Source organism: Pseudorasbora parva, chromosome 20 (assembly GCF_024679245.1).
Source record: "Pseudorasbora parva isolate DD20220531a chromosome 20, ASM2467924v1, whole genome shotgun sequence".
Lineage (NCBI taxonomy): Eukaryota > Metazoa > Chordata > Actinopteri > Cypriniformes > Gobionidae > Pseudorasbora > Pseudorasbora parva.
In genome coordinates, this window is record NC_090191.1 from 7,573,070 (window position 1) to 7,589,442 (window position 16,373).

Here is a 16,373-nt window from a genome sequence, read left to right on the forward strand (position 1 = left end):
TGAGACCACAGTGTCATGGACTTTGACCCAGTATATAGACTTTGCTCTGTTGCTGAGTGGGTCGTCCTTCACTGTGGGTACTGTGGATGAGGGACTCCACGGTCCCACAGCTCCAGCTCCAACCCACGAGCCCACAGATCCAGGTCCGGCTCCAGCCCACGTCCAGGCTCCAGCCCACGAGCCCGCTGCAGTCTGACAAGAGCTCGGTCCAATTTCAGCCCAAGAAAATGTTTTGGGGGGGCAAGGGGCGCATTGAGGCCTCGAAGGCCACACCGTCGTGGCCCCTTGACCTGCTGTTACCGCCATGGCCCCCTGACCTGCTGTTACCGCCATGGCCTCCTGAACTGCCTTTACCGTCATGGCCTCCTGAATTGCCTTTACTGCCATGGCCTCCTGAATTGCCTTTACCGCCATGGCCTCCTGAATTGCCTTTACCGCCATGGCCTCCTGAATTGCCTTTACCGCCATGGCCCCTTGAATTGCCTTTACCGCCATGGCTGCCAATGTCTGCGCCTGAGGGTCTAGGACCATGTCCACGCCCATGCCACAGGGTCCAGGCCCGCCCACGCCACAGGGTCCAGGTCCATCCACGCCCCGTGCCACATGGCCCACCATCCCTCCCCCTATGATGGGGGGGGGGGGGACTGTCATAGGGTGTTGGGTTCATGTGTCTTGTTTTTAAGTTTTCATGTTTTGTCATGCACTTCCTGGTTTGTCATGTGATCCTGTCATGTGCTTGCATTCAGGTGTAATTGGTTTATTGATTTATCATTGTTCACAGGTGTCCCCTGTCCATGTATTGGTCTGTGTATTTAAGCCCTCATGTTTGCTATGAGTCTTTGTCTGTTATTGTATTTGTAACCTGCTGTTGGTGAGTTTATGCCAAGTCTTTGTTTCATTGTTTTTAGATATTGTTACTAAAACTCCATTTGGGTTCACGAACCTCGCCTGCAGTGGAAATCCATTACAATATTTATTAAGATGTAGTATATTAAATGGAAGATCTGAGGCCTTGGGGCTGTAATACTTTCAACAGTAATTCAATTACAATATGTTGAATTAATTTTCAGATCATGCTGATGTGAAAGCTTTGTTAGGTTTCTTTTTTTAAATAAAATATGTTTTATTAACTTACACCAATCTTTTATAACAGATGATTTAATTCTAAAAAAATTCCTGGAAACTCACAAAACCAACATGAAGAAGAAAGCAGAGCGTATCTTTGAGTGCAAGAAAGAAAATGAAGCACATCTCAAGGCTGTTTACACAGAACTGTTCATCACAGAGGGAGATATGAAAGATGTCTATCAGGAGCATGAGATTCTGAAGATTGATGATGCTTTCAAGAACAAACCAACACAGGACAAACCAATAAAATGCAATGATATATTTACATTATTACGGGGGGAAAATGAAGAAAAGATTGTGCTGACCAAGGGAGTCGCTGGCATCGGAAAAACTGTCTCTGTTCACAAATTCATCCTGGACTGGGCAGAAGAAACAGCCAATCAGGATATAGACTGTGTTTTCCTGCTTCCATTCCGAGAGATTAACTTAATGACAGATGAAGATTTCAGTCTCCATGAGCTTCTCCTGGAATTTTATCCTGAACTGGAGGACCTGGAGAAATCAAAGTTATATAAGAATTGTAAGCTAGCATTTATATTTGATGGACTTGACGAGAATCGTCTGCCTTTGAATTTTAAAAGCAGAACATTGAACAATGCTGAGAAAAGATCATCTGTAGACATGCTGTTCACAAGTCTGGTCAGAGGGAAGCTGCTTCCATCAGCTCTCGTCTGGGTGACCTCACGACCAGCAGCAGCCAATCAGATCCCTCCTGAGTATGTGGGTTTGTTCACAGAGGTGCGAGGATTCACTGACCAACAGAAAGAGGAGTATTTCAGAAAGAGATTCAGAGATGAGACCCAGGCCTCCAGAATCATCTCACACATTAAGTCGTCTCGTACTCTCTACATCATGTGCCATATTCCTGTGTTCTGTTGGATCACGGCCACAGTACTTCAGAATATTCTCAAGGATATCACAAACAATACAGAGAATATCAGCACAACACTCACTGAAATGTATATCCACTTCCTACTGATACAGATGGACATGAAAAACCAGAAGTACAATGAACAAGAAGAAAGAGAATGTTCAAAAAACTTGCAATCAAATAGTGAAATGATTTTGAAGTTAGCCAAGTTAGCATTTGAACAGCTGAAGAAGGAAAACATTGTGTTCTATGAGAAAGATCTGAAAGCATGTGGTATTGATGTGAGTAAAGACACTGAGTTCACAGGAATGATTGCTGAGATCTTTAAGAAGGAAGATGGACTTCATGCGAAAAAGGTCTTCTGCTTTGTGCATCTGAGTGTTCAAGAGTTCCTTGCCGCAGTGCATGTGTTCCTCTGCTACCTGAAGAAGAACACGCAGGAGCTTCAGTTTTTCTTTGACGATTCACAAACTACAGCCATACAAAAGCTTTGGTTCTTCTGTAGAAATGTCACATTTCATGACTTAACAAAGAGGGCCACTGATAAAGCAATGCAGAGTCAGAGAGGACATCTGGACCTATTCCTGCGGTTTCTGATGGGAATTTCACTGGAATCCAGTCAAAACCTGCTCCAATGCCTACTCACACAGACTAAAGACACCAGTGTGAGCATCAGAAAAATAAGTGCACACATTAAACAATTACAAAAAAAGGACATCTCAGATGAAGCTTCAGTCAACCTATTCTACTGCTTACTTGAGCTCAAAGATCATTCAATATATGAGGAAATCCAGAGATACCTCAGTTCAGATGCACATCCAGGAAGAGAACTCTCATCTTCAATGTGCACGGTGCTGACCTATGTACTGCTGATGTCAGAGAAGGTACTGGATGAGTTCAACCCAAAGAGGTTCACATCATCACAGGCCGGCTACACAAAACTCATTCCAGCTATGATATGCTGCAGAAAAGCCCTGTGAGTAATTTCACTGATCACTGTTTAATCAAAGTTTTTTTACATTGTTAAACAACTGAATGTCAAAATACTGTGTGAAATATCTGGTTGTTCTGGTTATGAGGGGTATAATGTGTTATTGCAAAACAACTGAACATCCAAAAATAATTTGGATAAATGTTGTGTTTTGGCAGATTTGACAGCTGTGGTCTTGATGAAACATGCTGTGAAGCTGTTTCTTCAGCTCTACAATCATCAAACTCCCATCTGAGAGAGTTAGACCTGAGTAGCAATCACTTGAATGATTCAGGGGTGAAGCTGCTCTCTGATGGACTGAAGATTTCACACTGTCAACTGAACATACTGAGGTTTGGCATTCACTCTTTTACTATGTTCAAATATGTGTATGAATAGCTTTATATATCTGACTAGCAGATATTTTCCTCAGTCTATACTTTAGTATGAATGTATCAGTGGTGTTTTCTCCAAGCACACAAGGCAGTTTCGGTTTTCACAAAAACAGCATGCATAAAAGAGAAAATAATGTGTGGGACATACTTGATGTTAAAAAGGATTATTTAAACACAATAAGCCACAAAAAAGATCTCAATACATTACTCGCTCTGACTAACACACAGCCAAAGAGTGTGCACAGAAAGATGCCTCTTAGACACCATGCAATCCTGAATTTAGTTCTGTTTAGTTAAAACCTTAGATTCTATACAAATAGAGTAGAGTTATACAAATCATTTAGTTTAGTTGGAGAACACATTATTATAAAAAATAAATAAAAGCGTCTGTGCAATGCAGCACTAGTCAGATTTCACCTCGCTTCGCCCATTTCGCCTCACTCTTGACTGTCAAGATGATGGCGGAAAATCTGGATATAAAGCAAAATTTAAAAGCACCTATTTATCAATATTTTGGATTATTTAAAACTAATGCTAATAGGGAACCTGCAAATGATTAGTTTTGTTTTCTAGTTGTTGTATTTTTCATTAAGAAAATTAATGAACCCATTGTCACAGTGTGCCACGGTTTGTTTCATGCTCTTATTTTGTCATGTTCACTGTAATGTTTCCTGGTTGTCATGTGATTCCCATGCCCTCATGTGATCTTGTGTCAGGTTGCCATTGGCCCATTTATTTTCGTGGTTTCTTAGTTCGGGGGCAAGTTTAAGCTCAAACTGGTGTGCAAAGTTTTGTTACAGTTTCCGGTTTGAACGACCGGTTGGTTTTCTGGAAGCCAAATCAGCAGCAACATGTATGTACATAAACCATGCAGTATTAAAGAGACAGCTTGCACGATGGTTCCAACTAAAGTAATCTCTAAAGTGTCTGCTGCAGCTCAGTATATGTAACAATTGAAGCTGTTAGAAGACATGTTTGTCATAATAGTTTTACAGGAAAAACATATCAACATGATGATGTAGTTGTTTATATATTTTCCTTAATTACAATTGCAAGTTTATTTATATATCAAATTGCACTGCAAGGGCAGTAACTGTAACATCCAGCGTATATTTTCGTAAAAATATGTTGGGAGATTAAGCACCATGGGTTTTAAAAGTATAACATTCTTAAAAGTATAACGGTTTTTTAAATCTTATGTTTAACAAGTTACATTAAAACTCAGGACTCATACTCAAAAAGTGATCAAAAGTCCACAAAAGTCAAAAAGTGCACAATTTAAACTAATGGTAAAAAAACAAACAAAACAAAAAACTAACAGGCAAATCCATAAAGATGGAGACTGTAGGACAGGGGTCGGCAAGTACATTTGGCAACGGGCCCCAAAAAATTTGCCACTAGATGGCGGGCCAGAATATAGTTAAAGGATATTTTGATAAAAAAATTAAAAGAATATTTGAATAAACCCATTAATGGCATGTTTGAGTGCTCTTAACGAACTATGTTTTATTATTTACACTTTCCATATTGTGAATAATAAATGTATTTTAATGTGCTTGTTATACATGGAACCTATTTATTGTAATAATTATTTGATGTCATGTAGCAAACTTTTACTCTCATAATAATTCCTTGGCATCCTCACGTAGTAAACTGCATTTTTTAAATAGTTTGCATGCTGGAGGTAATAAACGAATATAATAAATAACGAATAATAAACGATTATTTAATCGAGTGCAGAGTGATGTTAACATTAAGATAGCACTATCAAAGAGTCTAAATTGGGAAGTTATCAGCGAATAAAGGGAATACAAAGAAGAATGGGAAGACATCTGTGCATGCATCCTACCTGGTTTTGTGAATGCAAAGCTAGTCTGTCTAATCTGCAACAAAGTTGTCACTGTTTGTAAAGAATATAATATCAGACGGCACCACGAGGCGAAGCATGGCACCTTTTTTGTTGGTTCTTGTCAATATTTTTTGATAAAAAGGAAGCTGAATTTGAGTTGTTATTGTTCACGTGTTGTGCTGATGCCCCGCGATATAGGCAAACGTTTCAATGTGTAGTGGACAGCACATTCCAGGGCCCAGTTTATGGCCGGGCCCCTCTTTGCCCGTAAAAGTGGACAAAGGGTTGCTCCATTTTGATTGGATCCTGTTGGACTAGCACAAACAAAATGTCCAACGGCATCAGATAAGGATGCTTGGACAACAGCCAGACACCGCTTTGAGGGCAAGAAGAAGACCTCTAGTACCAACCCCAGGAAGGACAGGACTTCTCATTGGTCCACATACAGTTTCTGCCCTTCACCCATCTAGAGATGGATCCCTAATGACCTGGTTTGTGACGGCCATAAACATTCCTCAGGACCTCAGCAGTAGTGGGTGAAACAACTATTGTGATAGCTATTTGTAATGCAACATCTTACACAAATTCAGCTGTTAATGAACAAATTAATGAACACATGACAAATTAAAGTTCAATTTTTTCCATCATGTTTGGTGTCTATTTGTTTAGTATATTGCCAAGGGTATTCTGATGGTGGTTTGGAAAGTGAGAAATGCATTGATGAACTTTAAAGACACTTTAAAGACTTCTAACTGTGTACAGTATGCAAATGAGTTCCACAGGGGAAATAAGGATGGGCCACATGCCAGCAGCCAATAGCAACACTGGAGTGGAGAAGCCCCACATTGCAATCTCCTCCTATTCGGAAAAGGATAAAGGTTTCAAAAACCCTTTCAATAGACACTCCTTGTTCTGAGTCTCCATGTGAGAGACAAACAGTTCACCAGGTTCTGAGTCTGTCCACTGAGGATTAGACTGTGACAGAGCAACCAGGTACTGAGTCTCCTCATCCGAGAGACAAACAGTTCACCAAGTTCTGAGTCTGTCCGCCGAGGATTAGACTGTGACAGAGCAACCAAGTTCTGAGTCTCCATGCGAGAGACAAACAGTTCACCAAGTTCTGAGTCTGTCCGCCGAGGATTAGACTGTGACAGAGCAACCAAGTTCTGAGCCTCTGGTTTAACCAGAGAGACAACACAAGATCCGAGGATCTGAATCTACAGTTTGTGAGGCAGTGACAGATACGACAACGTTCTGAGCCTCCAGCCTGTGAGGAAAGAGACATTAACCAACACTACGTTCAGAGTTTTAGTCCAGCGAGACGACTACAGCACGTCCCGAGTCTCCATGCTAAAGAGACCAGAGCAGATTGACCAACTTCTGAGTGTCTGGTCCAAAGAGGCAGAAGACACACAGAGACATTTGCAACAAGGTTAAGCTCAGGAGAGCAAACTTTCACTTCAAGGTTCCTTCGTCTGCGTGTTCCAGATTAAGGAACTTCTGCACCTACTTCAGGGCCTCATCTGCGTGTTCCAGATTTTAGGACCCTTTGGTGCCCCAGGAGATCAGGATCCCACAGATCTTCGTGTTCAAGGCTGTTGAAACAGATTCCAGCTCCTTTCTTCACTGCACTGTCTCCCAGCAAAACCAGTGGAAGAAGTCATCACCATCGGACTGCTTACTCAACCACGTGGAACGTAAATATCACTTAACCAAACCTCTTTCTAGAGTCCTTGGCATTGTTGTATATTATTAGTATATGATTTTGTAATTTACATTACAAGTAATATGACTGGTGCTAGTTAATAACAAATAATCTTTCGTTTATTTGTTTGATACATAATAAGGTTCTTCACCTTAATTTCAGAGAAACAACAGTTTATCTTTCCATAAGATAACGTAACTCTTCTATAGCCACACTTAACTTACTCACATGTATTTCATGCATTTTACGCACTTTATTCCTTTATCATTCATTGCATTCATTTAGTAGTTGTGTTAATTGTTCTGTTTATCTTTTGTTAATAAAAGCGGTGACGTGAGTACCAATCACTACCTTACTTAGTGTCCTTGGGTGGACAAAAGTAAAAATCACTACAAATGGTTCACTGTTCACTTTATCATACCACACATTTAATGATGGCTCTTTATGAGGCGTGTATAGCGATCTACTGCACAGACTCTTGAATGTCTTTCAGAACTTTTCAAATTGAAAACTCTCAACTTATTCCAAAATAAAACATTGCTGCATATTTTTCACTGGCCACTAGATGATCCGAGCATCTCTTGGAATGTCTGGAGTTTACCTGCACAGTTTTCATTAGCTCGCCTCCGTTACCCTGCAAATATATTTCAGAACCAGCCGCTATCAAAACAACCAGATTCAGCAGATGCGGGCGCGGGCGCGGGCCAGATATTATCGCTGGTGGGCCACTTTTGGCCCGCGGGCCACCAGTTGCCGACCACTGCCGTAGGATCATGGGCGGGGAGATTTAAAATGCTCTGCACATGCACAGATCTTGATTATATGTGAACATCCAAAGTTAACACTGTGCTTTATTAATAAACAAGTGATAAAGCATATCATAAATGAATATGAACAACATATTTTAGCATTAGTTGCCCAACACCAGGTTTTTATCCCTCAGTAATTTGCTGTGTAACCTCTGTTAGTAAGTGTCTGTTAAGCTTGCTCATGGTTCATGTTCAAGTCTGTTCAAGTCAAGTCATCACTGGATTGTTTTTGCATCACCTTTAAATAAAATTGCACTTGTGTTCATCTTCGCTTGCTTCCAATGGATCATGTTACAAAATATTACACACCATGAAACCAGCAGTTTGGCTTTTGCGCCTTCGTCAGGGTGACCTCACTATTACAGATTATGATGTGAAATCTCTCACCGTGTGGAACTGTCTACGCTGCCATGATCCCTTGAACCGCCCACATTCCATGGCCCAGGTCCACCCAGGCCCTCCCCAAGACCCCCTTCCCCCAGCTTTTTGTTGAAAATGTTGCATTTTTAATGAAATTTGCCCATATTCAAGTGTTGATAAAAAGAAAGAAAGAATGAAGTTAGAATAAAACTGTTTTTTTTAAGTAGAGGCCTGCTCTTTTGATATATTGTTATATATATTCATACAACAAAATATTTGATGGGCCATTACATTTTTGAGAAAATGAAACAAAACCTGGTTCAATAACCATGGATTACTGTGCTTGGTGGACCAGCAAACTCGCCTGACCTAAATCCCATAGAGAATCTATGGGCATTGCCAAGAGAAAGATGAGAGACATGAGAGCGAACAATGCAGAAGAGCTGAAGCGATTTTGTTAAGCGATTCTTATGCATAGTTTTTTTTAATTAACATTGTTTCATGTCATAATAATTTTAAAACGTATTCCCTTTCCTTTTACATTTGATTATTATAGTAGCAAATCCTCAACACACCCTCACCACATAATATTACTCCGGGTTGTTGCCTTATTTTAGTAGAACAGATTCAGTGTTTATAACTTGAGAACCGCTGTGACCAGATCATTAAATAAGTGAGTTGAACTGTATTAGTTTAAAAAATGCATAGATAAGTTATAAACTTAACCCTCAGAAGTTGACCCCGAGGTCTTTTTGTGCTAATTTAAGTTGCTCATAACATTTTAATGGCTAAAGCTTATTACACTGTGTATAGTGCCAACATGCAGTCCAAGGCCCTTATATAAAATAAGTCCAAGGCCCTTGTATAAAACTTTCTGCAGATTTCGTCCTAAAAGTCCTTGTGTGCACATAAAAGCTATATTTTGTTTATGCACAAAGGTTTTCAGATTTATAACACAATGTGTACACCAGAACTTGTGCAAAATTCCCTTTATAAAACATTACTGCATAGCACAAACATTAGTGATGCTACAATTAGTGCATGGTCAAGAAAACCCAGTGCATTGCTCTGGTTACAGTCAAGGCATAGGGGTGCTACATACATTTTTTTGTAACTTATGGATAATGATTTCATATAACTGAATTGCTTACCTCCATTAATGAGTGTGGCATATTTCATCATCAGATGTAAAACAGAGTTTAAATCATTAATTTAGATTTATACAATGTTTAGATCATTAATTTACTTTTATGGAATGTTTATACATCAGGCCCCATATTATAAACCCTACCTAATACACATATTAAAATCACTGTTTGTTCTATTTTCTACTCAGGCTATGTGGATGTAATCTCACTACCCAGTCATGTAAACATTTGTCTTCAGCTCTACAATCATCAAACTGTGTCCTGAGAGAGCTGGACCTGAGTAACAATGACCTACAGGATTCTGGATTGAAGCTTCTTTCTGATGGACTGAAGAGTCCAAACTGTGAGCTGTTGATATTGAGGTTTGAGTTAAATAGCCTAAAAATAGTACCAAAAAAAAGTAATGAAACTTTGCCTTTAGCCTAAATGATTTTCCAAGAAACAAATTATAGATCCATGAGACCAAATATCGCCTGTTAACTCAAGGCTGCTCTCGAGAGGGTTAATGAGATGAATTAATATACTCTCGTATTGTAAAGCATTACGCTAGAGGACGCAATACATTTATTATAACTGTAATGTAGTTCTTTGTACAGGAAAAGAGGAGGCGGGAACTGGTGAATATTTAAAGACTTTAATAAAAATAAATAAACAAAACTAAAGTAACGCGGGCAGCCGCTCACGGACAACTGCCCACACACACATAAGAAAACATAAACAAAACACAACGTAAAGTCCAGGCCTAGTCTTCTCTCGTCGTTCACTGGTGTCGGTCATCCTTATATGCCTCCGTGCTCCTTCATGAGAGGAGTCGAGACCAGGTGATGCTCATTCTCACTCACCCCCCGGTCTCACTCGCTCCTCCCATGTCTCTCGCTCGTCTACTTCACCACAATAACGTTTATCATGTATTTTTTTAGGACACTTTTTTTTTTTTTTTACTCGGACCCCTTTCGTTTGGCAGCTTCCGCCATGTTTGCCGCCAACTGGCAACCCGGGTTGCCAAAATACAATTGGATAAACTGACAGTGGGTGTGTTACACAGACCAAAACAAAGACAGAAGTTCTGACACGGACAAACATTTTCACAGGAGAATAATTTACTGTAGCACTGTTTTTCAGATAAACAAGTATGTTAATTTTGCATGTTTCTTAAATATCTGCAAATATATTATGGTATTTTTATGCTTTAGTAGAGTCGAAATCTTACATAGAGCCCCTTTAAGTTAATTTCTAAAAATCTCACTGCTGAATTTATTCAGTATGCAATTACTCTTTTCTTGTTCAGATTTTCCAGATGTAATCTCACTGATCAGTCTTGTGAGAGTTTGTCTTCAGCTCTACAATCATCAAACTGCGTCCTGAGAGAGCTTGACCTGAGTAGCAACGACCTGCAGGATTATGGGGTGAAACTACTCTCTGATGGACTGAAGAGATGTAAGCTGGAGATACTGAGGTTTGAGTTTCATATACTATCAATGTTTTTTCCCCATTAAGGTAATTACTAAAAATCACATTGCTTAATTTATTCAGAATGCAATTACTGTTTTTCATATTCAGATTTTTCACATGTAATCTCACTGCTCAGTCTTGTAAGAGCTTGTCATCAGTTTTACAATCCTCAAACTCTGTCCTGAGAGAGCTGGACCTGAGAAACAATGACCTGCAGGATTCTGGAGTGAAGTTTCTTTCTGATGGACTAAAGAGTAACTGTAAGCTGGAGATACTGAGGTTTGAGTTTAATATACTATTAATGTTTTTCCCCATTACGTTAATTACTAAAAATCACACTGCTAAATGTAATCTGTATGCAATTGCTGTTTTTCTTGTTCAGATTTTCCACATGTAAGCTAACTGCTCAGTCTTGTGAGAGTTTGTCATCAGTTTTACAATCCTCAAACTCTGTTCTAAGAGAGCTGGACCTGAGTAACAATGACCTACAGGATTCTGGAGTGAAATTTCTTTCTGATGGACTGAAGAGAAACTGTAGGCTGGAGATACTGAGGTTTGAGTTTCAAATAATTTTAATGTTTTTTTCTCCATTAAATTAATTAATAAAAATCACACTGCTGAATTTATTCAGTATAGAATAACTGTTTTTCTTGTTCAGATTTTCCACATGTAATCTCACTGCTCTATCTTGTGAGAGTTTGTCATCAGCTTTACAAACTTCAAACCCCGTCCTGAGAGAGCTGGATCTGAGTAACAATGACCTGCAGGATTCTGGAGTTAAGATCATTTTTGATAGACTGAAGAGATGTAAGCTGGAGATACTGAGGTAAATTTCCTTATATTTCCTTAAATAATTAACAAAATGCTACCACAAAACAATTTCTCAATCTATTTGACACATTTCTTCAAACTCAGGTCACTGTTCTCAAAATAGTTAAAGGTGGGATAAGTGATATCTGGTAACCGTTGTTGTTATTTCAAATCACAAAAACAAACACGCCCCTACCCCCAAAAAGGGTCTCGGCCCTATATCAGTAGCTCCGCCCAACACATGTGTAACCCAGGCAATGACTACAGCAGAATCAGTGTGCAACTAATCCAGGTCGAAAATTTAATGAAAAAGTCACCCCTTCCATCGCAAAAACACAAACTGTTCTCATGAACAAATAGAACACGAGCCGACAGTCCAGCTAACGACATATTACAATTATGACACGATTAGAGTTATAGCAATCACAAAACACAAACAGTTCTCATGAAAAACTCGATAAAGTTAGTAGGCTATACAAGCTTGACAGTACAGCTAATGACAAATATTACAATTAGGACCGGATGGGTAATATAGATGTAAAGAGGAAACAAACATACCGGTATATTAGGAGTATAGTATCTTACCTGTTGCTGATTGGCTACAAGTTTGTTATTCCACTTGGCCGAGTACTTTTTCTAAAGCGGTTTTGAAATCCCATTATCCCACCTTTAACACAATGATCTGAACATCCGTTTTCATCCATTTTATACAAATTATAAATCATGTGAATCATTTTCTCAAAACACTGAGCACAAAACTTTCAAATGTTTAATAGTTCATACAACCAACCAAAACTTTAATATATCAAAAACTGCAGCTCTTTAACTTTACAAGGGTATGTATTCAAAGAGCAAGAAAAGAAAGGAAAGGAAAGAGGTCTGGAAGTAGAGGAATGGGTGTAATGAGAGTGGAACGGGTAGAAAGAGTGGGGGTGTAAGAAAAGAATAGAAGAGGAGATGAAGAAGGTACAGATCAATTTCAAATGAAATCAGAGTCATCTTTATTGATCATGTAAGAAATCAAAGCCTCTCCTTTAAAGAAGTTGTGAAACAGATCTAAAGAGTTACTGTCAATCTACTTCTATATTTATAGCTTTTGTACTAATTTTGTTGATAGTGCACATTTGTAGCCCTCTTGAACAACTTCTGTTCTGTAATGTCCCAAAAAAAAATTCAGAATTAAAGTTGAGAACATTCAGTTTATTTCCAATGGGACATTGTTAATGCTCATGGTGGTCCAGAACAACACACACACACACACACACACACACACACACACACACACACACACACACACACACACACACACACACACACACATATATATATATATATATATATATATATATATATATATATATATATATTATCATAGTTTTTCATTTTTGCCATAGGGAGATGAATTATTAAAGAACTTTTAATTGAACTGTTAATGCGCTTATTTTATGTACTGGTTATATTCCTCCAGTTGTAGTTAATTTTGAATGTTTTTACTTGTATTGCATTTTTGTTACACTGTAATCATTACACTGTAATCAAAACCCTATCTTAGCACCTTGCCCCCCCCCCCCGCAAATGGGGTATTTTGACATACCCATAGTAAAAAGACAGCTGCTCACAAGTTATTCTAAATATACACATAACCAATATATATTTAGAAAAGCCAACATTTGAGAGTTTAAAGCTGAATACTCAGAATTACTCAGTTATTAATATGTAGATATATATAGTCTAAAACATAAAAATTAAATTAAATATTTATATAATATAATGTGGGGCAACAGTGGCTCAGTGGTTCATGTAGATCAGCGTTTCCCAACAGGGGTGGGTGCCGTCTGACGTGAGCGGGGGGTCCCGTGTAAAAGGTGCCGGTAACGCACTTGCACAGTGGTTCATCTCACATTTGATGGCGCATCTTTAATATGGGTTGTAACTTGAAAATAATGATTTTATATATGTTTCTGTCGATGGATACACGTGCTGGCTCCTCAGTGTCTACAACAGTAATAATAAAAGAACAACGTGGGCAAAATGGTCTCTCTTTGTAAACTGTGTTCGATGCATGCGAGTGCTGCCGTATTTCCGACTATAGCCAGTCAGGTGTCTGAAGCTACTATCGAATTACGTCAATTCTATTGACCGGCGACAGCCCATGACATTATCAATGTGCGACCAGGAAGTATATAAGGGCGCCTTGCAAACATGACACCATCTTTACATCTGAAGGGACTGTTTGGCAGGCAGGCCCCGAGGGATGGAAACAAGACGCAGTGTCTCATTCCTTGTTCTCAGGGAACAGAGGTTACATACGTAACCTGAGACGTTCCCTTTCGAAAGGGAACTCGCACTGCTTCCTAGAACGCTTCGGGGAATGATATACCCATGCCGCCATGCTGAGGGGAGTGCATGCCCACCTAGTGAGGCCTCCCACCTAAAAGCCAGCCCTCAGGGAGGCCTGGTGAGGCCTACTACCTGCCAGCAATGCATGCTAACTTCCCAAGCAGCCGAGTTTACCTTCCTGAAGGCCTGATGAGGCCTACCACCTGATAACCTGCCTCTAGGGAGGCCTGACCTGGTGCCCTTTATCTTTGGACAGCTCGGTTTGGCCATCCCTGTCTGTTCACAAAAACAGAGTCTCCGGAAACTGTCTCGGCGAGGCATCCAGACTGAGAGACTGAAACCTGGCAGTCCTTCTCAGACCAAATCTCAGAGATGGGTATCCCAGAGAGCAACACTTTGCATAGTGTTTTACAACCCTTGCTAGCGAGGGGAGTCTAACTGCTCAATCCAAGGATCTACAAAGCACTTACGTTTCAAAGCACTAAGGAGGCTGGACAGGACTACGGATTGATCTAACATGGAGGCCTCACGAGAGGCCTGCGACCGTCTGATCTGACTCAGGCGGCTGTGTGCTCATAAAACGACCTGAGCCTGCCTGGTGGGTGACCCCCAGCTGTAGGATAAGCTACCAAAGGTTCTAATTCCATAAAGAACTGGTAATAGAAGTGCTTAATCCTGGGAACTTCGCCTTCAAGGAGGCCCAGAGAGGTCTACTACCTGATAGCAAGTTTTCAAGGAGGCCTAAGAGGGGCCTACCACTTGATAGTAATTCATGCTGTCAGCCAGAGCATCCAGACTCGCCTTTATGGAGACCTTGAGAAGTCTACCACCTCAAAGTAAGCCCTCAGGGAGGCCTGGTGAGTCCTACTACCTGCTGGCAATGCATGCTTGCCCCAAGCAGCTGAGTTCACTTTCAGGGAGGCCTGATGAGGCGTACAAACTGATAGTCCACACATTTCTAGGCATTACGGATACTTCACCTTCAAGGAGGCCCAGAGAGGCCTACTACCTGATAGCACGTTTTTCAAGGAGGCCTACGGGAGGCCTACCACCTGATAGCAATACATAATAGCCAGTCAGGCTAGCTGTCCAGTTGCCCTGCATAGCAACTGGCCTTCAGGGAGGCTTGGTCAGGCCTACTACCTGATAGCAAGCCTTCAGGGAGGCCTGGTGAGGCCTACCAGCAATACATTTTCCAAGATGACTGAGTTCAACCTCAGAGAGGCCTGGTGAGGCCTACTACCTGATAGCCAGTAAGTCTATGTGTCCAGATGTCATATGTGTGACTTAGCCTTCAGGGAGGCCTAGCGAGGCCTACTACCTAATAGCGAGCCACGCTACCTTCAGGGAGGCCTGGTGAGGCCAACCACCTGATAGCAAGCCTTCAGGGAGGCCTGGTGAGGCCTAACAACTGATAGCAAGCCTTCAAGGAGGCCTGGTGGGGCTTATTACCTGCTAGCAATACCTGCTAATGTTGGAAATTTTCTTCTTGCAAAAATCATTTCCCAAAGATCATTTGATTTCAGAAAGACTTTATTCACATTAACAAAGCCGAGTCTCTCCTGCAGGAGACAACTCCAGTTCTTTGGTTTACCTAGGATATATACATAGCTGCTTTCCCAAAATGGTAACAACCTTCAGCTAGTTTTCCAGTTGGTTTCCTGGCTCACGGCATCACATTCCAAGATCTTTTTCTGTCGATCATGCATCTTCTACATGTCACTTTGAAGCATGTTGTCAACGTCCACACAAACTTAATACAGGCCAAATGCAACCTCAGCATACATCTGATATCTAATAGTGTCTTATATACAGCTTATTTTTACATTAATTTAAATAATAAAATCTTCTACATTCCCCCCTCTGGGGCTTATCTAAGACCCAATTTGGTATCCTTCTCCCAGACATGTAGCTTCAAAATCTAGCTTCCTTAGTTATGCTACCTTATGACTTAAATTAAGTCACTCACACTTCATTGCGAAAGACCAGATTATGCAACCACACTCTGGATAGGCATCAGAACCAAACATCTCTTTTCAGACATTTTTCTTTCTTTTTTAGGTGTATTTTTTCCTTTTAAGTACAAGCTGAATGGCGCCTTGCATGGCTGTTGGTGTCTGAATGAGAGAGTGAGTGGGTGAATGTGAGGCAACATGTAAAGCGCTTTAGATGGCCAGGGGTCTGTTAAAAGCACTATATAAATGCAGTCAATTTACCATATGACACCAGTAATATCATTTAGTGTCGCTGTTTTTAAATAAAGACAACTGTGTGTGGAACTTTAGGATGCGACGCTGAACATTTCATTCGCGGCAGTTTGCTCGTCAGCTGAGGAGATACGAGCAACTCCAAACACATGAATGCAGCTTTGCACATGGATCACCGTCATTGTGTTGTGTGAAATCTTTAATGAGACTTTATATATCCTACTTGATAATATCTTCGAAATACACCATTAGAATGTTCTCAACGCTAGGCGCAGCAAACATCAGAACAAGCTGTAACACGCGTGTGTGTGTGTTTGTGATGAGCAGCG

General features: G+C 40.4%; 1 protein-coding gene across 2 annotated transcripts in view; it reads left to right on the forward strand.

The window, feature by feature from the left end:
* LOC137049209 (NACHT, LRR and PYD domains-containing protein 12-like) overlaps positions 1-16,373 on the forward strand; it is a 79,231-nt gene that overhangs the window by 28,143 nt on the left and 34,715 nt on the right. The window contains exons 5-11 of one of the 2 annotated variants that reach the window (XM_067427670.1): positions 1,154-2,975; positions 3,149-3,322; positions 9,424-9,597; positions 10,524-10,691; positions 10,796-10,966; positions 11,070-11,240; positions 11,346-11,513. In XM_067427670.1, the coding sequence (XP_067283771.1) occupies positions 1,154-2,975; positions 3,149-3,322; positions 9,424-9,597; positions 10,524-10,691; positions 10,796-10,966; positions 11,070-11,240; positions 11,346-11,513 (2,848 nt within the window). The remainder of the gene's footprint in view (positions 1-1,153; positions 2,976-3,148; positions 3,323-9,423; positions 9,598-10,523; positions 10,692-10,795; positions 10,967-11,069; positions 11,241-11,345; positions 11,514-16,373) is intronic. The other variant, XM_067427671.1, reaches the window with a different exon arrangement.